The sequence below is a fragment of the Chelon labrosus genome (genome assembly GCF_963514085.1).
Source record: "Chelon labrosus genome assembly, contig: SCAFFOLD_31, whole genome shotgun sequence".
In the NCBI taxonomy this organism is placed as follows: domain Eukaryota; kingdom Metazoa; phylum Chordata; class Actinopteri; order Mugiliformes; family Mugilidae; genus Chelon; species Chelon labrosus.
In genome coordinates, this window is record NW_028181545.1 from 902,561 (window position 1) to 930,559 (window position 27,999).

At 42.1% G+C, this 27,999-nt stretch overlaps 1 protein-coding gene across 1 annotated transcript; it reads left to right on the forward strand.

Annotated features, from left to right (window-relative positions):
- Positions 1-209: 209 nt before the first annotated feature.
- LOC311509901 (protein NLRC3-like) lies at positions 210-27,995 on the forward strand (the record flags this gene model as incomplete). The annotated part of the gene is made up of 10 exons (XM_084575341.1): positions 210-223; positions 1,079-1,195; positions 2,729-2,807; positions 2,953-3,181; positions 3,351-5,136; positions 6,921-7,094; positions 17,559-17,732; positions 18,676-18,849; positions 25,704-25,877; positions 26,685-27,995. The coding sequence occupies 10 exons, from the start codon at positions 210-212 to the stop codon at positions 26,701-26,703; spliced, it is 2,940 nt and encodes a 979-aa protein (XP_084431467.1). The 3' UTR covers positions 26,704-27,995.
- Positions 27,996-27,999: the final 4 nt, after the last annotated feature.

A 27,999-nucleotide genomic window follows, 5' to 3' on the forward strand; every position in this document is an offset into this window, starting at 1 on the left:
GCTGCATCGAACGGTAACGTTAGGTCCGCTGCCATGTTGGATTAACACACTACAAGCTTCGGTATCGCGCATAGACGTCGTCATCGTCTTGCTGCCGCCCCCCCCCCCCCCCCCCCCGGTCTGTGATTGGTTCCCTATCTCAGGCGAAAATAAGGGCGATGGTTTCCAGACTGCTTTTGCAGCGAGAATGAAATCGCGCGCAAAGCAGTATGGGAACACCCAGGCTAGTATTAACCTGACTAGATAAAAAAAAAAAAAAAAAAACTTTTATTTATTAATAAATAACTTTTAATAAGTATAAACAAGGAACTGGATTGGAGGGAGGCTTTACGTCCTCTCACTCGGGGTTCCGCAATCGGGTCGTGTTAAAACCGAGCGCTCGCAGAGCAATCGGACCTAGATTCACGCCGAGGATCGGCCGAGTGTTTTAGCCTTAATGGGGCCGATTGCGGACCGCACAATTTTTGCTAGCTGGGACTGTGCTACATATCTGCTGACAAGACACCACAACATGTTACAAGACAGAATACAAAAGGAATAAATGAACAGAAGGTTTACTAGTATATGAAGAATGTGTCTAAAATATATACAAGATATTTAATGTCTGTATAAAATATAGAAAGTCTATGAACTGGAAGATAGTATAAAATATATACGTTGATCATGATGGACCTGAGTTTGTTGAAAGTCTCAGTGTCAGTGAACGCATCATGTGTGTCCTCCATGGCTCCATCTAGTGGACGGATAGTAGAAGTACAGCAGCTGATGAATAAGAGCCAATCAGTGGAGGATCAGCTGATCTGTTTACAACATGAATGATTAGTGTTTCAGCAGCATGGACCAGAGAGAGGACAGACTGGAGGGACCTGGACCTGGACCTGGACCTGGATCTGGATCTGGATCTGGACCTGGAGCCCGCTGTGTATCCTTTAATAGTGACCGGTCCAAAGTAATTATTACTGATATTAAACAGTGGCCAAGGTAAGTTGTTAATATTTCATCAGAATTAAAGGATTTTAATCAAAGACAATTTTCCTGAATAATTGATCTAATTTAATCAGTGATGTTTTTCTATCAGGACCCGTCAGACACCAGAGTCTGATCACCATCAACCCAGCTGTGTGTCCTTGAAGAGCGACCGGTCCAAGGGAGTTATTGTTCATTTTAAAGGAGGACGTGGTTCTGGTCCAGAGAGGTAAAGTGTCAGTAAATCTGTCTGACTTGAGGAGCTGAGGATAAATAAACGTTGACTTGCTCATGTCTGTTTCATCTCTGCTGCTTAGATGTTGTAGATGTTTCCTCAGAAGATAAACAGATGTTGATCTAAAACAACACAGACACACTGGAAGAAGAAGATAGACAACATATAGATATACAGTAGAACAATCACTAACTTTATACAAGTCACATGGTTTGAGTAACTTGCTGAATTCTTGCTTATTTTACAAACATCTTCTAAAATGGCCGACACAGTAAGTGTCAGGCCTTAGAGGAGGAGACAGATAAGAGACTGATCTTTGAAGCAGAGTAGTGTCTTCAGTCTTTAATCAGCTGTTCAGTCTGTTTCCATGGAGACAAGTCTTCATTGTGTTTGACTGTGGACTAGAGAGAGAGAAGATGAGATGTGTCTGAGGAGAGGAGGAGCTAAACTAATGCTTAGCTAACCAGAGTTCATATAGACACAGTCTGCACATTAGTATGAAACATTGAGGAAGAGAGTCAGCAGCTCCACGTCTGAGGCCTCGGCCTGCAGGTCTTCTTCATGGTAGAGACTCAGATGAAACTCATCAGCTGTAACGCTGCAGAGGAAGTGGAGCTGGAGAATAAAAACTCCTGCTTCATCTACGTTCTAGTCTTCATGGACACTCGTGACCTTTGGTTTATTCCTGGAAGAGTCAACATTGTTATGTCCAGAAACTAAACTGAGACAAAGACGTCTGGACTAGAAGACGTTTCCTCCAAGTGTTCAGCTCTAAATGACGGGTGGGGAGTTTAGGTTTTTATCACCTGAAGGTCACATGACTAGAGTCTGTTAATGACCTGATACTCACCTGGACCTGGACCTGGAGGAACCTGTTCTGATGAACCTGGTGGTTCTCTGATGATCCATTAATGTCCAGAGACTCCTCAGATGTTCAGAGCATGTGGACATTGTTGTCCCTTGTCCTTCAGGTGTAGGTGGACAGCTGAGTCCTGACCTGAAGACCTTGTTTGAGTCGTAGACAAGATAAACTCAGGATGAGTTGGGGGGAAGGACATCCAGGCTATTTTGTGTCCAAAGTTGAAATAGTGAAATATGTTTGAGGAGACAAAGAAACAGCTGATGGCTCTGAGGTGAAGAACATGTGCCTCGCTAGGATTATCATCTCTAACATGATCAGTCAGAGAGTCTGAGGTTTCTTAATGTTTCTGTCTGCTTTGTTTTCTGTGTGGCTGATAATGGCCTGTCAGTCACTCACTGTGGACTGGTGGACGTTTTACAGTCTTCAGTCTCTGGCTCTGGGTTCCTTCTCCAGCTGATTCATCAGGGAGGCAAAGCTTTATGAAACAGCTGCAGACTGAGCTGTTGATGGTCAGTGGGATCAGCAGGACTAGTAAACCTTTACCACTACAGAGACTCATCTGATTCACTCTTCACATCCACATACCACTCCAGGGACATTTACCTTGTGTTTGTCTCTGTGTGGACGGACATGATGAGAGCTAATTGTTGATGATTGGTCCACAGAGTCCACCAGCAGAGCTCAGAGGTTCTCAGTGGTCAGTCTGCCCAGCAGCATCAGACACAGCTGGACTCCATCTTTCTGGTCTGTACATGTACAACAACTACTTTCCGTCATCTCCATGCTGCACTTTGTAGACCAGTGGATTGTCAGTGTGTCCAACATGGATCTGATGTTTGTCTCAATGATTTCAGTCTGCTTGTGTCATTCATATGGTATTCTGTTCCAGCTGCTGGAGGACAACATCATCACTTTTGTGAAGAACCAGCTGAAGAAGATCCAGAAGGTTCTGAGTCCAGATTACCCAGAATGCTCAGAGAGTCAGAGGGAGGATGAGGACGTGTTGGAGGGTGAGGATGAAGAGCAGAGGAGGAGCAGCAGAGATTTAGTCCTGAAAATCACAATGAACTTCCTGAGGAGAATGAAGCAGGAGGAGCTGGCTGACTGTCTGCAGAGCAGTAAGAGGATTTCTCTAAACATTGAAGCTGCTGGAGAAATGTGACATTTACTAATGTCTCCAGAGATGAACCAAGATATATTCACACACTCATTCTTTAGAGCAATGACATGTTGGAATATTTACTGGAGACTTTATTCATTCATCTTATTTCTTGTTTCTTCATTCAGGACTTGTTGCTGCAGTTTGTGGACGTAAAGTTAAATCTACTCTGAAGGAGAAGTTCCAGTGTGTGTTTGAGGGGATTGCTAAAGCAGGAAACTCAACCCTTCTGAATGAGATCTACACAGAGCTCTACATCACAGAGGGAGGGACTGCAGAGGTCAATGATGAACATGAGGTCAGACAGATTGAAACAGCATCCAGGAAACCACACAGACCAGAAACAAGCATCAGACAAGAAGACCTCTTTAAAGCCTCACCTGGAAGACATGGACCAATCAGAAGAGTGATGACACAGGGAGTGGCTGGCATTGGGAAAACAGTCTTAACACAGAAGTTCACTCTGGACTGGGCTGAAGACAAAGCCAACCAGGACATCATCTTCATATTTCCATTGACTTTCAGAGAGCTGAATGTGTTGAAAGAGAGAAAGTTCAGCTTGGTGGAACTTGTTCATCACTTCTTTACTGAAACCAAAGAAGCAGGAATCTGCAGCTTTGAAGAGTTCCAGGTTGTGTTCATCTTTGACGGTCTGGATGAGTGTCGACTTCCTCTGGACTTCCACAACACTGAGATCCTGACTGATGTTACAGAGTCCACCTCAGTGGATGTGCTGCTGACAAACCTCATCAGGGGGCACCTGCTTCCCTCTGCTCGCCTCTGGATAACCACACGACCTGCAGCAGCCAATCAGATCCCTCCTTACTGTGTTGACATGGTGACAGAGGTCAGAGGGTTCACTGACCCCCAGAAGGAGGAGTACTTCAGGAAGAGATTCAGAGATGAGGAGCAGGCCAGCAGGATCATCTCCCACATCAAGACATCACGAAGCCTCCACATCATGTGTCACATCCCAGTCTTCTGCTGGATCACTGCTACAGTTCTGGAGGATGTGTTGGAAACCAGAGAAGGAGGAGAGCTGCCCAAGACCCTGACTGAGATGTACATCCACTTCCTGGTGGTTCAGACCAAAGTGAAGAAGGTCAAGTATGATGGAGGAGCTGAGACAGATCCACACTGGAGTCCAGAGAGCAGGAAGATGATTGAGTCTCTGGGAAAACTGGCTTTTGATCAGCTGCTGAAAGGAAACCTGATCTTCTATGAATCAGACCTGACAGAGTGTGGCATCCATATCAGAGCAGCCTCAGTGTACTCAGGAGTGTTCACACAGATCTTTAAAGAGGAGAGAGGACTGTACCAGGACAAGGTGTTCTGCTTCGTCCATCTGAGCGTTCAGGAGTTTCTGGCTGCAGTCTACATGATCCACTGTTTCACCAACAGGAAGACAGAGGTGCTGGAGGACTTCCTGGAAGATAACTACAATGACTCACCTCTGGATGAATTTCTGAACATAGTCATGATTAAATCCCTGGAGAGTAAAAATGGTCACCTGGACCTGTTAGTTCGCTTCCTTCATGGCCTCTCTCTGGAGTCCAACCAGAGACTCTTAGGGAGTCTACTAGGTCATAGAAAGAACAGTCCAGAAATCATCCAGAGAACCATCAACAACCTGAAGAAGATGAACACTGATAAAATCTCTCCTGACAGAAGCATCAACATCTTCCACTGTCTGATGGAGATGAACGACCTCTCAGTTCATCAGGAGATCCAAGAGTTCCTGAAGTCAGAGAACAGATCAGAGAAGGAACTCTCTGAGATCCACTGCTCAGCTCTGGCCTACATGCTGCAGATGTCAGAGGAGGTTCTGGATGAGTTCAACCTGGATCATTACAAAACATCAGATGAGGGACGACGGAGACTGATCCCAGCTGTGAGGAACTGCAGAAAGTTTCGGTGAGTCCTGATGTGATCATTAACAGAATCAATCAGTGGAGATTAGTAGTTTAGTTCTTCAGACGTTCTCATTCTTCTTCAAACAGTGTTCCACTTGTTCACTGCAAACATCACAGTCAGTTGTATTTAGTCCCAGATGTTCTCCAGCTGTTTAAAGCTGTTCTTCTAGTTATTGACTCTTTTCTTTCTATTTCTCTGTCTTCTTATTCTCTCCATCAGTAAGTTAGTTTAGCTGAAGCAGCCTCTGAGGCCTCACGTTACAATGATGAGAGGATATTGAAGGCTGTTTCTAGAGTACAGAATAATCCTGAAGTCAGTGAAGTGGCTCCACATCAACATCTATCTAAAGCTTGTTAAGATCAACATGAGCCACCGTAAACTACTGATCATCCCACACAGAGACTGACCCATCAATGGAGCATTTTATTGACTGAGTTCAACGTTTCATTTTAAGGAGAGAAGTCGAGTCACATGGTCTTGTTTTTACGTCTTTCTTTCTATTTGTTTCCTGTCTTGTTGCTGTAGAGAAGAGTTGAAGCAGGAAATGCTCAGAGGTCTGAATATATAAGAGCGAAACGGTAGAAGTCTGACTTGTTAAAGAGATCTGAAACACACAAAGGTCAGAGTTTAGTTTGACAGATAAAACCCTGAGAACATCTTTGTGATGACTTGATGGTGAAAAGAATTCAACTTTGTTTGTTCATTGTGTTTGTGCTGAACAACTAAAGTTGAGCCAGTCCTGTGTCCTCCGCATGGAAATATTTCACCATGTTCATACTGAATGATGTCCAGGTCTGAGGTTGTCAAGTGATGGGTTTCATTTGTGTTGGACTAAAGACTAAATGTTCCACTTGTGGACTGAAGCTGACGGCAGCAGGTCGACAGCAGAGATCATCTTTCCAACTGGAACTGTTCACTGAGCTGAACTCAGTCAAAAGATCCAGAGTCCATTAAACAGTGAAGACAGTCCAGATGTTTGTCTCATCCAGATGTCCTCATGATGGGATCAGATTAGGGTTGTCCACCGTCCCTTGAAAGACGGAATCGTCCCATATTTAGAAACGAAAGTACACTTCCCATATTATAATAATAATAATAATAATGCATTTTATTTATAGGCGCCTTTCTTGGCACTCAAGGACACCGTACATACATTCATAAAAGAAACAGCAATTCATAAAAAGAAACAGTAATAATATAATATATAATATTGAGCTGAAACAGGACGCACTTTGTCCCGTATTACCGTGAGAATCCAAAATAGTGTAAAATGTCAATGGAATGAATGAATAACAGGACGCTTTATATGAACATTTACGGTAAACTTATTCCCAGGCCGTCTCCTGCTCTGTGACCAATGAGCTGACAGCAGGAATCCCTCTCATCTCATTGGTCGAGGTACTGTTGCTTGTGAAGAAGATACCAGAAGACAACAAAGCAACAACTTTTCCTCACACTTTCTGTTTGCACTTTTCTTATTGCACTATTACAAGAGGAATGTTCTGCTTTCTATTGTTTTATATTAATTTATACAGTTTTAAGTTCAGCAGGACAGGTTTCTGTTTTATTCTGTTCATCTGCACATTCAACTAAACAAAGGTCTGAGAGAGATGATGAGAATGATTGTTTCCTGTCAAACACAGTCAGAGAAGATGAGCTGAACCACTGATGTGGAGACAAAATGTCCAACAGGATGTGTCCAACTGTCCACTCATCAAACCCATCATGTTCATAGAAATGTCTTCTTCCATTATAACAGATTTTATTTATTTGTCTCATGACAGACTTTCTAACTGTGGACTCTCAGAGAGTCACTATGAAGTCGTGGCCTCAGCTCTGAAGTCCAACCCCTCCCATCTGAAACATCTGAACCTGAGGGACAACGACCTGGAGGATTCAGGAGTGAAGCATCTGTCTGCTGGACTGGAGAGTCCAAACTGTAAACTGGAGACTCTGATGTGAGTTTTCATTTATTTTCTTCTCAGGCTTCTGAAGAATGGAGATCCAGTTTAGATGAGTTCTCTTGTCAGGACTGTCAGATAGAAAAGGAGCTCAAAGAGTTTAAATGAAGGAGCATCATGTTCCTGAACATCAGCAGGTATCTCCTCAGTCATCAGACGTGCACAGGTACGGGCTATTGTTGCTCAGGAAACAGCCCGTTTGCCCTTAGTAGCTGAGCTGCTCCTCTGGAGAGAGTGCCTTTTTGTTTTTGCTGTTGTGTCTACATCAATACAATGAGCCCATAACTGGTAAAGTAGAAGTGTTCATTCATTCATTCATCAGCTGTAACAGCTTGTTCCTGTGGTTGAACAGGAAGTGATAACGTGATCACCAGAGGTGGGAAGTAACGAAGTACAAATACTTTGTTACTGTACTTAAGTAGATTTTTCAGGTGTCTGTACTTTACTTGAGTATTTCTTTTTCTGACGACTTTTTACTTTTACTACATTTGTACACAAATATCTGTACTTTCTACTCCTTACATTGTAAAAACAGGCTCGTTACTTTTTTAACCTCCTCGGATGACAAGACGTAAAAGACATGACATGATGGGACATGACTAGAGCATCGGACTAGAGAAGGAAAGTCAATGATGTGCTCATAAAATGAGCTGCCTGTTGGTGATACCTGTTGACCTGATGCTGATGCTGAAGGTGCCTGTTATCAATCCATGGAAATTCACAGGGGACTGACAAACTGAGCCTAGAATTAGACCAGTCGCTTCATATTTAGTAAAAAGGTGATCTATGCACATGAACACAGTTCTAAAGATAAATACCCTCTGATACCCTCCATCAGCTCTACACCTGTGTTCCTGTGTTCTTCTTCTACTGGGTTGAACAGGCAGCCTGTTGACAGCGTTGCCAAGTCAGCTTATTATAAGTGACTTTGGGCTTGTTTTCCTGTAAAGTCTCTTACAAATATTGGTAGTCACAGGTCGTGTTTTTTTGGGTCTTGTTTCTAAAGTGTAGTTGCTTATTTAGGCTTGTTCCCAGATCCATAATAAATTGTCAAGCAGATATTTTCATTATGTACGGAAGCCCTAAACGGCCATGCATTCATACATTTTATTTCCTCCGTTTTCCCGAGATAACGATGTGCTGCCTTAAAATGTTAAAATGTTAAGTTAAATAAGTTAATAATTGAGCAGGTTAAAAGTCTAAAAAGTCTATATTTCTTGGTTTAGAGAAACCGCGTCAGAGTGAGAGCTCCTTTCTTTGGTTTAGAGAAACCGCGTTGGTGTGAGCGCTCTTTCATTTCATTTCCAGCTATGTTGTGCCGTGTTGTGTTTACTTATCACAATAAAAGTTTTGTTCAGAAACAAAATGATCACTTGAGGACAAATAAAAACAAATTATTTTACAAATCCTACCTAGCATTGGTTTCAATGTAAATATATGTAAATGGTTTCAGAGCTACCTATCAGACAGACACCATTCTGTGAAATTGGGGAGTGTTCAGTCAGAACCCCTGCAATTAACCAAGGGAGTCCCACAAGGCTCAGTTCTAGGTCCAATTCTTTTTACATTATACATTAATAGCATAATCCCTCTACTATCAAACTGCTCTGTACATCTCTATGCAGATGATACAATTCTGTATTGTATTGCTGACTCTGCGTACCTGGCCATGGAACAATTGCAGCAGTCTTTTAATGTTCTGCAAAATGCTTTTAACAGTCTTAAGCTCATGCTGAATGCAAATAAAACTAAGTATATGCTTTTTACTAAATCTAGAGATGTTAGCTGCAATAACATTTCTACTTTAAAAGGGGCCAATATTGACAGAGTTTCACATTACAAATACTTGGGGATCTGGCTGGATGAAAAACTTACTTTCAAAAATCACATTGACAGTCTTGTAGGTAAATTGAGGCAGAAATTGTCATTTTTGTTTAGAAATAGAGGCCTTTTCCCAGTTTTTTGTAGGAAAAAGATTGTTGAAGCTATTTTTCTTTCTTCTCTGGACTATGGAGATGTGATTTACAGGCATGCGTCTGTCACTACTCTCAAAGCTCTTGACACCGTTTATCATTCAGCTCTTAGGTTTATCACAGATGAAGCTTACAGTACTCATCATTGCATTTTATATGAAAAAGTTGGGTGGCCTTCCTTATCTCATAGAAGGGATATGCATTTCTTTTTGTTTATTTATAAGGCCTTAACCGGAAAGCTCCCTATGTATATTTCTTCCCTTTTAGTTGGGTATTCCAACCCCTACCAAACTCGGAATAGCAGGCTATCGCTGCAAGTTCCACATGTGCGCACTGAGCTTGGTAAAACTGCCTTTAGTTATTGTGCTCCCTCATCTTGGAATACCCTGCAACTCAGCCTTAAACTTGATTCATTTGTTTCTCTTGATAATTTTAAAGTTATGCTTAAAGATCATTTTGTATTTTCATGCCCTTGTTTTTAATTACTAGTTTTCATGATATTGTATATGTGTTATATGTGTGTTTACTCGACATCATTGTAAATGAGGGCTAAACCCTCAATGATTTTTCGAGTTTAAATAAAATCAATTCAAATTATTTTTCAGGCATGTTCAGAAACTACAATAAAAACTTAATCTCTCCCTTCATTGAACTCGTTTCTGGATTTTCTTTTCTTAAATAAACAAAGTTTAGTTTAGAGTTTAGTTTAAAGTTTAGAAAATGATCACTCCACAACAAATATTATAAATAATGTAAGGACGTGTTTAGGAAGTACAATACAATACAAAAATAAGACAACATTTCTCCCCTTTAGTGCACTTTTTTTCGTCATATGCGATCTGTAGAGACCAAGTGGGCGGGGATTTTAAAAATGTCTATATGCTTTTACAAGTTTGTTGTGTTACCATTGTATCTTACCACGTTTTTACAAATAGCACAACTTGCTATCGTTTCATTTTCGGCCCGAAAATATAACCAAACAGCCCTATTCTTTCTCTCGTTGTGTGTAATGCGTTGCTGCTGGCCGAACTGGTAGCGGTGGGCGGTGTTCGGTCACCTGGCGCTGCGGAGTCACATGACAGTAGCCTACAACAAACACACGCGAGGGGGAGGAGGAGCAAAAGAGCCTGATCTGCTCTGTGACAGCAGCGGCATCTAGACAAACAGAGTCGGGTCGCTTCTTTAATGAAACGAGAGAAACTGAAACTTAAGTATCGATCTCATTACATTGGTATCGATCAATCTCGATACCAACGTTGGTATCGATATTATCGATATTTGGATCGATCCGCCCACCTCTAGTGTTTACCTGCTGCATGCGCCGCTGAGTCGAGTTAGCTCAGAAGAGCAAAGCAGACGCTAATCATTATTGTTGTGTTGTCGACGCTTTTGCCTTGGAAAATAATTATCTGTAAGTGTTACTGTATATGTAGGCAGTTGTTAAATGCTTGTGTATTTTTGTGAGGAATGTTTGATGGAGACTTCATTTCTTATGTTGGCGAAAAACGTACTTTGCTAGCTTTCAGCAGATGCTAACTCATTCATTTTGTCTTGATTAGAGATGCTAATTGAAATGTACTTATACATTGCTTTGCTTGTTCAGTGTTTAACAGTTGTGTTTCTATCTGTAATAATTTTCAGTTTTACGGGAGAAAAAATAACAAAGAGGACTTCATTAAAGGACGAGAAAAGTCCAGCCTTGTTGTTTATTGAAGGACTTTCATTCGTTAGCTGACTGTCTAGCTGTGCACAAGCATACGCACTGCGAGGGCAGTACAAACGAGATAACTTCATTTGTTTTCCCGAGATAATGATATAATTAATTCTTGATCTGGAGATGATGACAGTGTGATAGGTGTCTATTGTCTGTAATAGCAAGGCATAATGCTATTTCAGCCTGTGTCAGGCCTTGATTGAAAAGATATGTGACGCGGTTATCAATATGCTCCTGCTCCTCTGACATTGCTGCACTGAATGATGTTTCCTGCAATGATTTAATATAGCCTACTACAATATTGTTTTGTTTTCTCGAGATCTCGAATTAATTATATCGTTATCTCGGAAAACAAAGCTTCATTATCACGAGATCTCGAGAAAATTATCCCGTTATCTCGGGAAAACGGAGGAAATAAAATGTATGAATGCATGGCTGTTAAGGGCTTCCGTAATTAACTAATAATAACTATATACATAGGCCTATACAATATAAGGAGAATTAATTAGTAACCCTGTTAAATTTAATGATGTAATAATTGGCCAATTTTACAAAACTGGGCTTCCCCTATTTGAAAGACCAGCAGCCGCCACTGGTACGAGCCAATCAGAGGCAGAGCAGGACAATCTGTTTGTTTCTAGTTAGGACGTTTAATTGAAAATACGCGTGGATGATGGTGGGCTTTAGGAGAGGTTTTGAGGAACAAATGCCCGGGACAAAGTGGTTGAAATACGGGAAGAAATATATCAAAGACTGGGAGAAATATAAAGTTCCTGAAGCTCAGGGAGAGAAAACATAAATAAACTGTGAACCGTGGGCTTGTTTTCACAGGCCTGGTTGCTTATTTGTCTCACGAGATCTGGCAACACAGCTGTTGATCAGTTTGAGCTCTGCTGCCACCTAGTGACTGGAGGCTTGTGTATCGTTCAAGCATCAATAAAGACACTAATACTGACCCCCCAGTTTACAACGTTAGCAATGCTATGGGAACACACCGTTTTGATAGTTTATAGCTAACGCTAGCTAGCTCTCGGTTTATAAACCGGGGGCGCTGGTGAGAAGCTCATGGAGTAGATGTGCTTTCAGGGGGCTCTTCCGTGCCAGTGGTAAAATTATTATTTTGACAGTCTTATACATAATTTCATCAGCCTCTGGAGAAACTGTGAACACTGGGGGCTTAATCAGTTATGTTTATGCAACGACATGCCGAAGAAGTCGCCCAAAAACGTCGAGTGGCCTGGACCTTCCTCAGCTTCTGCTAACGTTGATGCTAACAGTGCTAGCGGTAGCCGGCTAGGTCATGATTCAGGCGACAGCGACACTGAACATTTGCCTTTAATCTGGGAGAAAGTTTCTGTCAAGATCCTTGAACATATCAACGGCAGGTTTGATAAATTAGAGCAAACACTAGAGGTGGTGCAGAGCTCTCAAAGAGAACTACTGGAGAAGGTTGAAACGGTGGAAGAGCGAGTTCTGGATCATGAGAACCACATAACCTGCTTGGAGAAGACGGTCTCTGGCCTGAAGGACGAGAACAACGCGCTCAAGTTCAAAATGGATGACCTTGAAGGCCGGTCCCGTCACAACAATATTAAGATTATCAGCATTCCTGAGCATGAAGAGGGGGTAAACCAACAGAATTCATCGAGGCATTAATTACGAAGCTTTTCAGAGAAGACATCGTTGGGTCACCGGTGGTTATCGACCGGGCGCACCGGACCCTGCGGCCGCCGCCCACAGCTGGAGCTGAGCCTCGCTAAGCCATCATCGCCAGGGTCCACTTCTATCGGGAGAAGGAGCTCATACTTGGCCTCCGGAGGGAACGACAACTGGAGTACAAAGGCAACAAGGTGCTTATTTTCCCGGACTACACGCCCGATGTGATGCAGCAGCGGCGTGGATACACCGAGGCCCTGGGGATGCTGCGGGAGACAGAGAAAGGGAACGATGGCCGGCCAGCCGGGGTTTTTTGGTAGAAGAAGAAGAGAAGACATTTGGAAAAAGTTTAAATACATAGAAGTGGAAAATAAAACCGAATGTCTTGTGGTGAAAAATAGGGAGAAGTGCGGCCACAAAATCGCAGGGACATCTCAAGGCATTACATAAAGAAATTGAGGTAAGTCAAGACATTAACGTAACGTTACTTTCTATTTTAGAAAGCTCATGCCAACTCATGAGGCTGTGGTGAATGTGTCTCATTTTAACGTTAGCCTGGAGCTGAAAACGAGTGAGCCAAACGTATGTGACTAGCCTTTGCACTTGACTAAATGTAGACTAAATGTCATCAGTTTTCGTTGACTAAAACTAGACGAAAATAGTCATGGATAATTCTGACTAAAATAAGACTGACTAAAAAAATGCTCAGACTTTTAGTTGACTGAAACTTGACTAGACTAAAAAGAGTATGAACATGACTAAAACTAATAAAAACTAAAATGACAGCTTGACACAAAGACTAGACTAAAACTAAAATTAAAACAGGCCGCCAAAAACAACACTACTCAGTGGTAGGATAAAGTACACAGACTGCTGTTTTATCTCTTGACGCCCAGAAGACATTTGATCAGATCGAATGGCCGTACATGCTGAAGACACTGAAGTAATTTGGATTTGGAGAAATTTTGATTGAATGGGTGAAAATAATTGACCTTAAACCAGTATCTTCTATTCTCACTAATTCAGACACATCTCAGCCCTTTGAGTTACAGCGGGGTGTGAGGCAGGGCGACCCTCTTTCTCCTCTTCTTTCTGATATCACCTTGGGACCACTTGCTATAGGTATAAGAGGTCACCCAGGTATTCATGGTGTAAAGTTTGGTGATGCTGAAAGCCTTGTTAATCTGTATGCTGATGATTTATTGATTTGTTTATCAGACCCAATGGTCTCAGTTCCCAACCTCCTGGATTATAGAAAATCATTTAGTAGATTGTCTGCGACACAGTTAACTGGGACAAGTGTGAGTTCATGCCATTGACTAACATGTGTCCTACTTTCTTGAAATATTTGCCATTTAAATGAGCTACTACTCATATTAATTATCTTGGCCTTAAGATCTCCAGAAACCCCAAACTTTTACTGGAATTGAATTCTTTGGACATGGTGGATGAACTTAAAGCCAGTATTAGAAACTGGAAGTTGCTCCCTCTCTCAATGATTGGCTGCATTAATGCCATTAAAATGGTTGCACTTCCAAGGTTCTTGTATCTCTTTCAAAACCTCCCTGTTCATTTACCATTACATTTTTTAAACAACTAATCCAATGTACAGAAGTGTTCTATGAACTCCAGATATCAGTTCATTCAGTTTAAAGTCATACATAGACTGCATTATTCCAAAACTAAACTTAATAGAATATGTGGATCAGTGTCTTCCATGTGTCATAGATGTAACAGAGCTGAAGGTTCACTCTCACATTTGTTCTGGTACTGCCCAGCACTGGACAACCTTTGGAGCGACATATTTAACTGGTTCTCTAGGCAATATAAAATAAATATTCAACCGGACTGTAACCTGGCTATCTTTGGTTCTTCTGGAAGGATATCAACCCTCCCTTCCCACTGTGAGCAGGTTCTCAAAATGGGCACGGTAGCAGCCAAAGAACTGATTTTACTTCATTGGAAGTCTCCATCAGCGCCTTGCTTTAAGAGGTGGCTCCATGAAATGTTTTTTGTTTCTAGGATGGAACAGATTCACCTTAGCAGATGGAGTGCACCAACTTTTTAGGAGAAAGCATGGAAGCCATTTTGGCCTTACTTGATGAGACCTAAATGAACAGTCTGTGAATTAGACTGCAATGTGGTGGTGGTTTACGTGTGTAACCTAACCTGTTAGCTGTCATACGTCAATCATTTCATTCCTGTGTTGTCATTGGTTATCAAAGTCACGAGCCCATCAGAGTCAATGAATTGTGTAAGTGAGGGACTAATGGTGCAGGTTAGTGTGATGTGTAGTGAGCATGCAACAAGAGAGACAGACGCTATGGACCAGAGAGCTAAGACGGAGGCTTGGTGGTGTGGGGAGCATTTAAGTTTAGTGGTGGAGGTTGACTACTCGTTGGTCCTGATATAAACTTCTGTGTGACCTGAAGAGGTGAATATGATGCGTCTGCTTGTATCTTGTTCTATATCTAACTGTTCTAGTGTAAAGGGTTAGGGTTAGAGTTCTAGTTTTCAGGCCCCACCGCACACAAGCTTCATCAACAGGCCTGCAACGGTTCAAATCTCATTAATAGAGTGTGTTTTATAAATGAATGTGTGTGGGCCACAGGTTAATATTGAGTTTAGAGTTGTGAATTAAAGCACACTGTTTTAAGGGTGACTTGAAGATCCTAAAGAGATCAGAGTTAGTTTGAAGAGTATCTTACAAATAGTTTGGTCTTGAAGTTAAAGGAAAGGTGTGAAACCAAGAGAACCTGAGAATTTTATTTTGAAAACCTCTTTATTTACATATTGCATTTTATTTTTACTGGACAATCAAAACCTTTACATTTTATTTCATTTAGTAAATAAATACCTGAGGAGGAGGATTATTGCATTTAAAGTAGAGTTGTGGTCATTGATTAAAGTAACCTATATTATTAGAGTTACATACGTTATAAAAGTGACATATAAAATAGTTGTATCTTTCTACAAGGAGCCCAGGCCCAGTCTCATAGTATTAACCACTCTAGCTTTATATTTAACTACATGGGACCTGGGTTACATATGTTTTAGTTCAAACTGTTATTAAAAGTGTTAAAATAACATTTCATGAAGGTTGAAATAGTTTGATGAATGGTTTAAAATGTAATAAATAAGTTTGAAATGTTTTTTTTAAAGACACAGAAGTGCATTATTAAATCTTTCATTTTATTTTGAAAGAGCTCATGGTGAGAGAGGAAGTACCAATGGAGAAAGAGGGTAATACTGGTCCCTGATTGGTCACAGGTGTGTGATTGGTGGGGTCAGACCGGAAGAGAGAGTGAGTGTAAAAATGAACTAGAGAATGAACGAGAACGAGAGACGATCGGAACGAGCGCCGACGAGTCACCTGGCAGTAATGTAATGTAATGAGATAAAGTGGTAGTTTCAGTATCTAGAGGACTGTCTGCTCCACATTCTGGACCTGGACAGCTGAGCTACGCCTGATTGGGGACAACTAGAGACATTTCTGCTCCAAGTTTCTTTGGAGTTGTGCACGTTTCGCTAGCTTCTTCGCGTCATTAGCATTCGCTAGCTAAGTGAATGGAGCATTAGCCGCTGCGTAGCTAAAGCAGCTAACTCTGTGGCTGAGCCTTGCTGTTTCTACACGGGACCGTGAGGATTTATCTGGAACACTGCCGGTACCGGGACAAGTTGTCGGTCGGACGTCGTCTCAGGCGGGTTGCCTGTGGAGACTCCATCTTTCTTTCACCTGTCTGCTTCCATATTGGGCCATTACCTTCAGCCTCGCCCTTTCATCACAGACTCGGACTGGATCAACTTCATTTAAATCACCAGTGTGGGAACACTTTGGTTTCCCGGTGCAACATAACGGTGATGGCACGCGAGTGGTGGACCGGACAAAGACTGTCTGCCGACGATGTTTGGCGGAGGTGCGGTACGTCGCTGGAAACACATCAAACATGCTAACGCACATAAGACGGCATCACCCCGATATGTCTGTCACTGGTGCGAGGAAAAAAAACGTGTGTGCAACAAGTTAGTTGAGTTAGTTTCTTCTAATCAAGTTGCCAGTTGCTACCTGACTACCTCAGTTTATCCCTACAAGAAATTGTGCTTTTTCTTTTCCTCTGTATGAACAAAATGAATGAATGGTATGAGAACCCTCCTAATGCATTAGTTGGATGTTTTATTCTAGTTTTTACTTTTACAACAGGAGGTGGTTTTTAGTTTTTTCACTCTATTGGTGTCTGTTCAAAATCAATGAATAAAGCTAGTTTTCTACATGTGTGAGTTTTTGTTTCTTTGTTCCTGTTGGACCGAACCGTGACTTGTGTGGACCGTTCCACCCCTATCATTAACAGAGTTCTTGGTGTCACTAATCATTCTTTCTGTCCATACTGTCTGTGGAGACGTCCCCTTCTAGTCTGACTCCAATGAGACAAGATGGAGGACAACATCCACAGTGTTGTTGTGTGGATGAATGATTGTAAAGTTGATCTTCAACTCATCTTGTTCTTCAGCACATCCAGTCAGTATCTTTGTGTTTCCACAGTGTTTCCTGCTGAGCTGCAGTGGAGGGACAGGAACTCAAAGAGGAACTTTGATTAGTGTCAGTCAGACTGCTGAAGCTTCATATTAGTGTCAGCTGAACAGTGGAGTTGTGTTAGGAAGAGACCACTTCACAGTCAGTGTGGACAGCAGGAATCTGAAGAACTCTGTAATGTCCATATGACATGTGACTGTTGTTGGAAGACACACTTGAACATGTCAACTTGTCCTTTAACATTTGAATGACACAAACCTCCTGAGACACCAAATCCAGGAAGAAGAAGGTCCTGGAATCAAAGAACTAATCAACAGTTTGTAGTCCAACATGTGTGAGGAGGAGATATTGATCCTGTAATGAGGTCAGCAGCATCTTATTGATCTGTGTTGACATGAATAGTTGTCTGAATGTTGTGCTGACGTTTGGATGATGTCTGTAGAAGGCTGACATGATGAAGATCCACAATAACACAAGGACAAAGTCACTCTACTCATTTTAGAGAACAGCTCATTGATCAGGACACATTTCAGACCTCAACACATCTGATTGATCATCAATCATTTCATCTTTTATTCTTTATTCAGATTGATTGGCTGCAGTTTGTCAGAGATCAGCTGTGATTCTCTGGTCTCAGCTCTGAAGTCCAACCCCTCCCATCTGAAACATCTGGACCTGAGTAACAACAACCTGAAGGATTCAGGAGTGAAGCAGCTGTGTGGTTTTCTGGAGAGTCCAGACTGTAGACTGGAGACTCTGGGGTGAGTTCACTGTCTGTTACTGTTGTAGATCTGATATGTTTAATCAGCAACTGAATCTAATTTATTTTAAATAAAACTTTATTGTTCCTCAAAGTGAAGACAAATACAAACTCATTTAAATAACTGTATAATGTTGAGCTTCATTTATGGAGTGAAATTAGTCTCAAAATGGTCACAAATGCATGTTCCATGATCCACACGTGAAACATGACATTCACTAATGTGTACCTAGCTATATGAACGTGTGTGATTGTTTTGCAAATTCACAAATCAGATGGTTCAACTTCACAAAGCTCATCCTTTTCCTTTTCAAAAGACTTCCTGTCTTACGAGTGTCTAAGCCTACGCATACGGATCAGCAGATATGGACAGATCAGGCTGCGCACGCACACAGAGTTTTGAGACTATTTTCACGCTGCTCAGATCCACAGATCCACAAATGCATGGTGCCTTTAAGTGTCACCGGGAAAATGGGAAATCTGGGCTTTGGGCCAAGTGTGCTATATCTTTCCTTTAGGGAAAATGAATCTTTACTGATATAACTCACTTCTCGTTTAGTTACAACACTGAACTCAACAGAGGACCACGTAGATATTAATATATATTTTTTATTTAAGATTATTTTAAACATTTAAACATCTTTGGTCCAATAAGTCTTTGGTACAGGCTAAAAGCGGTTAGTGCTCAACCGCAGACAGTACCGGGACCCCCGACTATTTGGTCTGAAGTGAGTTTATAAATCAAATATAAATGTAAATAATACAAACTAATACTTTGTTATAAACTCTGTGATAATGTTTTGGATAGATGGCGGTATCTAATGCGCTGCTGATTCCATTGCTGATAATCATTCCTGGTGAACACACACATTGATGAGGACACATTTAAAACCTCAACACATCTGATTGATCATCAATCATTTCATCTTTTATTCTTTATTCAGATTGATTGGCTGCAGTTTGTCAGAGATCAGCTGTGATTCTCTGGTCTCAGCTCTGAAGTCCAACCCCTCCCATCTGAAACATCTGAACCTGAGAGACAACAAGCTGAAGGATTCAGGAGTGAAGCAGCTGTGTGGTTTTCTGGAGAGTCCAGACTGTAGACTGGAGGAACTGGGGTGAGTTCACTGTCTGTTACTGTTGTAGATCTGATATTAGGGCTGGGTGACAGTGTTGGGTATAGTTACTTTATAAAGTAGTTAGTTAGGTTACAACGTTACCATCAATTAAAAGTAATCCGTTACTTTACAGCGTTACCTATGAATAAAAGTAACGCGTTAGAGTACTCGTGCGTTACCAAACATTAAAAGCCGTTTGCAGCGCCTCACACATGCTGCAACTCAGCGACACAGACACACAGCCTCCTTTAAATGCACAGAGAAGTCCTGACAATGAATAACGTCAGTCATCCAACCAAATGAACTCTGCAGGATAACAATACCAGGAAAGACAGTCAGCAATATGCCACATAGCGTTTTATTCATGAATTATGTTTTGATCAGTTAGAACATATGATCAAATCTCAGGAGTTTCATTTTGTTTGCTACTCATATACACCTACCCAGCCCAGGTAGCCTATATATGAGCACCTAACAAGATTAGGAAACTCCTGAATTAGTTTTAACCTGAATGCAGTTATGAAAGTGCATTTAATTGAGCTTAAGTAAACACAATCTGAGGTAAACAGGTAGCAGATTCACATCCATTAAAAATGAACGACCAGTCAACGATCTAACAGACATTTTTACAGCTGCCTCTATGTCAAACAAAAATGATAACAGGCCGAATAACACAAACAATAAAATGGCTCACTGGCACACAGGCAAATGACAAATAGCCTAATAGCTGAACTATGAAAATACTATTCAAGTGTCACAAGCCTAAATTCACTTTACCATCGTCCACTTCCATTTACTCTTCAAAGTAGTGATTAAAACGTAGCAGAAGAAGATTTTAGAAACGTCTGTCTGACAGTCGACTTCTCTGAGGAGTAAGAACGAGACTCCTGAGGCTGGAAAGCCTCTCCACGGGTGCACTGGAGGGTGGTGGAGTATTGAAGCCCAGAAATACTGTCTTGATCCTGGGGAACTTGTTGAACATATCGATCTCCACACCTGACTTAAAATACTCAGCAATTTGAGTGTCCACTGACTCTGAGACCTGGCTGTCCTCTGTAAATGAAAAAAAGTCGTCTCCTCCGCTGAATGAACAATTCTCCAACCTGCCTGTGATTCCTCTTCCATTTTCAAACTGTCATGTAACATCATCAGTTTGTATCATCAGATTCCACATGTACGCTTTAGTCAGATATGTGTATCTATGACAGATGGATGTTTATCTTGCTGTTCTCTTCTCTCTTTCTTCTGTCTGTACCCGGCTGGCCTTAGGCAGATGGTTCCTCCATATGAGCTGGGTTCTGTTCAAGGTTTCTTCCTGTTAAAGGGAGTTTTTCCTGCCACCGTCTCCTTCAGGCTGCTCTGGAGGTTTCAGGCCGGGTTTTGTTTTTTATTGTTACTGATGCTATATAAATAAAATTGAATTGACAGGTGCAGGTGACAGTTCCTCCAGCAGTGGATGCTCCAGCACACGGCACTCGGCAGCAACCAGCACCTTGGCAGCGTCTTTTTTAGCCTCATCCTTTACCCAGCGCAGTTTGAGTTTAGGAATGGTCAGTGCAGCCAGCAGGGCCTCCTTGCTGTCCAGCGTGGATGCAAAGCGTCTCTTTATGGCCTGCAAGATATAGGCGTATTGAAATTAGTTTAAAGCCTGCAGTGTAAATCTCATCAATGTTTGTTTGATATGAGCAAAAACAAAAAACAGACGAAAAAAGCTCAACTACCTCAACTATGACATCAGGCAGGCCAGATGTCATCCGGGAGAGACTGTCTTTTAGATCCGATAGTTCCATCAAAGCAGTTCTCCTCCCCTTGAAGAATATCCAGGGCCATGGCCAGCGCTTTGAGAATCACGCAGTACTCTTTAATAAACTGCTGCTCCCTGTCCGTAATGCACCTGATGCCCAGTTGGGTGCATAAGTTCTGCAGGTCAGTGATGGGGATGTCTATGACCCTGCACAAAGCCTTATGAAAAGAGTCCATCTGGTCGTCGTGGCAACCAGCAGCTTTCTCCTGCTGAATGTTTCCACAGTTTCTGATGCTAATGTTGATCTGCTGGCTTTGGTCCAGAGTGCTGAACATTTAGCGATGGCTCTCCTGTTACTGCTCCAGTGTCACTGTTGGAAGACAGCCATTTCTCTATGTCAGTGGTGGAGATGAGATTCAGACTGATCATACTGTCATTGCCATCACCATCACAGCTGGACAGTACATTGTTTAGATCCTCCAAAGTCACACTTTCATTCCCATCTTCCTCCTCCTCTGTTTCTGAGTCTGAGGCCGTTTTGTGAAACACCTGGAAAGCCTCAACAAAACTAGATCCATAGTCAGTGACCGTGGCTGTCACTTTCCCACCAAGGCCATATGACACATGGATTTGTTCAATCTCCCCGGTAGTTACGTCATACGTGTGCCGTCCTCTCACCCGCCTACATGCGACTGCAGCTTTCTCCAGCTTCAGAGTGAAGGGATGTATCCAGTGTGCCGTCATTCCCATGAAGCTCTTATTATTAGCTGTCCACAAGTCTGCCGTGCTAGAAACATATTCCAGATCTTCAAAGGTTGTTTTCAGTTCTTTCTCCATATCTAGGTAGGATTTGTCCAGATAGCTTGCAAAGGTTTTTCGGTCAGGAACTGTTCCCTCTGTGTTACGTGTCGTTGGGATTTTACTCATTAGTTTAGGGAAAGATGGAGACTCCACAGTTGTAACTGGAAGCATCTCCTCAACCACATAACCGGCCACAAGCTTGTGAACGTCACTGGTAGAGACAGTTTTAGCTGAGGCTGAGCTAAAACCCAGACGCTGTTGCTTTGCAGCTGGTGCACCACCGTGGTCTTCCTCAGCAGGCTTTGCTACCAGGGTGATAGAGTGGTGCTTGGATAAAAGATATTTTTTTAAATTGGAAGTGGAATTTTTTGCCATGGACAGAAGCTTTTCACCAACGCAGAGTGAGCGTTTGACCGTCATGTTGTTCTTGTCCTTCTCACTGGTGAATTGAAAATAATGTGCGTACTTCCACGATTCAAAAGCTGTCCCCACACACACACACACACACACACACACAGGTAACGTAGGTCAGCAGGTCACAGACGCATCATCACAGCGCTGCTCCTCCACTGACACATCTACAGGTGGCACAGTACTGTCTGACAGAAAGCAGCTGGAGTCGGAATTTTTCTTTCCTTATCTGGAGAAATTCTTAAAGTAACGGATTACTTTTTTAAAAAAATGACGAAGATGCTGATTACTTAACGCACGAAACTAACACGTTACATTACAAGTTACACGAAAAAAGTAATTAGAGTACTCTAATGCGATACTTTGTAATGCGTTACCCACAACACTGCTGGGTGATGTGGACCAAAAGTCATATCCTGATATATTTAGGCTGAATATCGATATACGATATATATCCCGATATGGAGCTTTTTCAGGTTGTGGATGGCTTACGACTGGGGCTTCTGCAGCGTGCAGTTTCACACACTCTTCGTACTGCAGTTTGTGCCACTGTTTTAGGTGGTGAAAAAGATTTGAAGTGCTTCCACCCTTTGCTGTATCTTGTTCATGGCTCTATCTACATATAACCAGGGGTCGCGTTAGCCCAATATTTTCCATCATTGCCCGTTTTTTTAAACTGTGACGGAAAAACCGTACGTCCCACACAAATCAAACCCACACCATCTGAAAGCCAACAAAAATCCCTACGTTTTTATATATTTTATATCAGTGTACCTCAAAAACTGTGGCCACCCCGTAAGATTGAAACCTTTTTTCTCGAATTTCTAAGACAATCTGCTCCCTTTTGGAGCCAGCCTCAAGCGGTCACTCGATGAACTGCAGTTTTTTGCACGGCCGCTCAAGCTGAAGCCTGTTTCCCTTAGTTTAGCCCCGCCCACAAGCTCCATTGGCTCTGCCGTCTCTTGTGTGATTGGCCGTCCCCGCTGTCACTCCACCTTGCTGTCACACCGGTCTGCTAGTCTGCGGTCAGGAGTCCTTGTTAATCTGCTACTGTAAATTGTTCCTTTGTTCTGCCTGGGTCACGTCAGCTAGAAGGATTGGAATATCAGAGCTTTCATTTACATTAACCTTTGAATCGGTGTCCATGTGTGGATGTGTGTTTGGTAATTAGCCGCAGCCAGGATGTCTACAAAAAGAAAAGTGGACATAAGAGACTTCTTTACAAGTCAAAGTGGAAGTTCCTCAAAGAAATGTGTTCCAGCCATCCTGCAACACCTTCACTGGCTCCAATAAAGCAGCAGATCCACTTCAAGATCCTCCTCATCATTTACAAAGCTCTCAATAATCTTGGAAAGTCTATTAGTTTGATTGAAAGTGCTGATAAATCAAACTTCTCTCTGACACTAATTTCAAATCAAATGTAATACTTGACTACTTCCACTGAATAATGGACATTTGATTCAGTTTCTCTCCACCTGTGATGCCAGTTTGACCTGCCCACCACTGGGTGCTGCTTTGGAAATGAGCTCTGTTTACCATAGATTCCATAAATAAGTGTAACATTGGTGGTACTGAGTTGGAGTGAAGTTGACTAACAAGGTGAAACACAGAATTGGGTGATAATGTTTTGCTACATGCTTTACAAGCAGTCAAACCAAAAAAGGGAACATTAAAGTTAAAAGTAGCAATAGAAAACTAGAAGAACTACTAGAAAACACAGTCAACTGAAAGATTAGAGTTTTATTAAAAATACTTGTGTCCCCCCCACCTCTGAAATCAAAATGTGGTCCTTGACCGAAGCACTTCAACCCTACGGTACCGTCTGAGAGCTGTTAGCGCTTAAAAATCGATTATGACGGGATTTTTATGACCCTGTCAGTCAAAATGAGAGACAACTAAAAAGTCTAGCTCAACCTCTGCATATAACGTCATTTTGTTGCTCATCTGACACTTTGAATCTGAACCATCTCCAAATTACTGAGTGTTGGGCCTGGGTATGAAGGCACTCAGTATTGGGGTTTGGCTATCATGAATAATGAATAATTATCAAAAATAATTATTTATTATTAAATAATTGGATCTGAATTACTAGATCACCTCGGGGCACCACCCTTCTAGGAAGGGAAAAGATAGCCAATTAATCAAAACAGTCTCATAAATTATACTAAATTGTCAATTTGGAGTTCGGATTAATAATTAACTTAATAACTATAACCAAAATTACCACGTTAACAACTAGTTACAGTTGAAGGAATTTGGAGTTCTTGACAGTGTAGAGGTTGGCAGTATTCACTCTTGTGCAACATTAAACAGACAGGTATGTTTAAAAGACATTTATTAACAAGAATAAAAGTAACATACAAGCTAACTACAGTGTACTCAATACGTGTGTGGGTGTGTGTGTGTGCGTGCCAAAATGGCCGCTGGTTGTGGGTGTGTCAAGATGGCCGCCAGTTGTGGGCGTACCAAGATGGCCGCCGGTTGTGGGCGTGTCAAGATGGCCGCCGGTTGTGGGCGTGTCAAGATGGCCGCCGGTTGTGGGCGTGTCAAGATGGCCGCTGGGCCTTGAGGTCTTGAACACAAAGGAAACAATGGCTGAGTGGGGGCACTCAGACCATGTGCTGGCCAGTAGATGTGTGGAATGTGATAAGGGTTTTATGAGGTGCCAGGTTAGAGGAAGAGTGGTTAGTTAAACATGCAAGACCCTGAGTCTATGTGTTGCACAATCTCAACTAACATCAAACCACTATACTATAAACAACTCTATAAACACAAATATCACATTCAATCAAAGTTTAAGTTCTATGCTTTGCTTAGCTTAACTAGGCCCAGGTCATACTACCAGTTGGTGGAAAGTCCATTTCTGGTGTGTTGCTCCTTAAGCTGGCTGATGGAAGGGCCGAGCTGGGAAAAATTGAAGTCCTTGCTGTGTGTTCCTGATGGCAGACGTTGGAGGGAAACTGGCCGCTCCTTGAAGTCCTTTGAAGTGGCTTGTTAGCAGCTCGGTGCTAACTAGCCGTGTGGCTCCTGTTGTTTGAGAGTTTAGCCTGCAAACCTTCTGTTTGTTGGCTTAAAAGACCTGGTGTAGATTCCTCAGCAGGATCTCGCTTCGCTGCTGTAAGGAGAACAGGCCTGGCACCCAGCTGCAGCCAAGCAGCATGGGGGTCTCCACGTGGAGGTGTGGAGTTGAAGAGGTGGAAGAGTAGAGAATAAGAGAGAGAACAAAGGCCAAACGGTGCATTTTATATGACCTGATGACCTCATAAGTCACATGCCACTGTCAGCCAGTGAACTGCTTGGTCAGTTTTTCACACCTGGAGGATTGTGGGACATAGAGTTCTGGTGCTTCCCTTTGTTTCCAAGACAAAGGCAGCCATGTGGTTAACTTGATTATGCGTGGTGAGCATCCATAGCTCACCACCAGGTTCAGATCCCAACACTGAGCCACTGCTTTTTCTTTTACTAACCAATTTCTCCTCCACACACTCTGCAGACGTTGTTGCTCCTCCTCTGTGCATGAAAGAGGAGGGACGGGGGGAGCAGTGCAGAGAGCTCCGGGTCAGCAGCTTGATGGAGCAAGGATCACAGCGCTAATTTGAACTATATCCATATACGAGATATAGTTTAAATACCGTATCACATTAAAACATAGATCCATATATTTATTAATGTGATATATCACCCAGCCCTATCTGATATGTTTAATCACTAACTGAATTTAATGTATTTTATGTAAAACTTTATTGTTCCTCAAAATGAAGACAAATACAAACTCATTTAAATAACTGTATAATGTTGAGCTTCATTCCTGGTCAACACACACATTGATGAGGACACATTTAAAACCTCAACACATCTGATTGATCATCAATCATTTCATCTTTTATTCTTTATTCAGATTGTGGAGCTGCAGGTTGTCAGAGATCAGCTGTGATTCTCTGGTCTCAGCTCTGAAGTCCAACCCCTCCCATCTGAAACATCTGAACCTGAGTAGAAACAACCTGAAGGATTCAGATGTGAAGCAGCTTCTTGATCTTGAGAAGAGTCCAGACTATAAACTGGAGACTCTGAGGTGAGTAGAGGGTTCCAGTCAGTCCATGCTGCTTTCATCAGTATTGTCCTAAACACAGTTAGTATCAAAGATCCAGTGTTTCCTGTAAACCTGCAGCTTCTCAGTGAAGCTGTGAGAGGAGAATGGAGACAGGCTTCAGGATTGGACAGGAAGACAGAGAGAGAGACAACAGTCAGCCAATCAGATGAGCCAGAAGCTTGTTGTGATCATGTGTTTGAGTTGATGTGAAGACGACTGTTGTTGTTGTGTTGATGTGTCCAGGAAATAAAGCTGGATTCCAGCTGACAGCCTTCCAAGATGTATAGAGACAGTGGTGGTCATTCATCAGATCTGATCAACAACTGATCACAGCTCTGAGATCAGTCTGACTGAAGCCTTCACATCACAGAACCAGCATTACATTTAGTAACCATGAGCAGAGTCATCACATGTGTCATTAGTTTGATCAGATCTCTTCAATGACAGCCTCCATGTTTATTAGTCAGCTGATCTTTGTTTAAATGGAGCAGCAGTAAATCCATCACTAAAGTGTTGGTGCAGTAATGAAGCGTTCAGGACTCTCAGCAGTTTATTAGTCAAATCTGCAGAGGAAACAGACTTGATGCTAAAAGTCTCTGCAGGTCTGTGTGTGTTCACTCCAACACGTTAACATGAAGCTGAAAGGAAGCTGGCTGAGCTCCACAGCTGCTCCACTGCTGCTCTGAACAGGACTGAAGTCCCTGATGCTCTTTCTACTGGATGTGATGATGAAGGGAGACTCTGGAAACACTCCTTTACCTCCTCTCTTCTTTCTCCTCCTCTCTACAGGTGGAACCCATGGCACTAAACAGGATGGTGTGTGTTGTGAGAGGATGAGCTGTGTCCTGATGATCCAGAGGTTGAAGCAGACTCTGACTGGACCATGTTACTGGGAGGTGGAGAGGAGAGCTTCATCCACATGGTCTCCATTTAAGACCATCAACAGAGCTGCACTTCAACTCTTCACAGAGCTCCAACAAATCAAGTCCAGTCCCTCATGAATGATTGAGACACATGTCAACCTGCCAGCATCAACAGTCCTTCCTGTTGTTGTGTAGATGTTTGTTCCATGTCTTCTCTTGTCTCTGTAGAAACAGTAGATTCCAGATGTTTTTACTCCTGTTTCATCCACATATTTATTGTGTTGGAGCGAGCAGCAGCTGCTTTATCTGTCATTGGTAATTGGTTGGTGAGTGTTTCCTGTTTGTAGAAGTGGTGGTGAACTGTAGGAACAGGTGAGTTTAGAGACTAAAAGATGATTTAAAAGCAGCTGAAGATAAAACATGAAGCTGTCGACTGTAAAGCTCACAGTCAGACCAGAGACTCCATCAGATCCATGCTGGAGCTGGAATGAGTCTTCTTCAAAACCGTCCCTCCAGAGGACATCTCTTTTCTGTCTCTACCCGGCTGGCCTTAGGCAGAGGGGTTCCTCCATATGAGCTGTGTTCTGTTTAGTGTTAATTTCGTCAGACGAGACGAGACTAAATATGTTCGTCAACGACCTTTTTTTCCATGACTAAGACGAGACGATGACGAGACTGCACCATTGTCCAAAAACGCTGACTAAGACTAAATTAACATCCATTATTGTTGACGAAAAAAGACGAGACTAAAATGTTTTGCATAAAATAAAAACTAAGATAAAATCTCTCTTCAGTTTCGTCTACAATTGTCTCTACTTTTTCTGCATTCTGCATCCCTACACCCCTCGCCGATCTCTCAGGTCAGCTGACCAGCTGCTCCTGACGGTGCCTAAAGCTAGGCTTAAGCTCAGAGGGGATCGAACGTTTGCCGTTGCAGCGCCAAAACTGTGGAACGAATTGCCGCTACACATTAGGCAGGCCTCCTCACTGGCTCATTTTAAATCACTTCTTAAAACCCACCTCTTTTCTTTGGCTTTTAACACCATGTAGAGTGTTGATTTTATGTGATTTTATTTTATGTGTATACGTGCATATTTTTACTATTTTAATCTTTTATTGTGTTTTTTTTAATTGTTTTTATTGTGTTATTTATTTATTTAGTTTTATTCTTTTTTATGTTGTAAAGCACTTTGGAAACCATTGTGTTTGTTTAATTTGTGCTATATAAATAAAGTGGATTG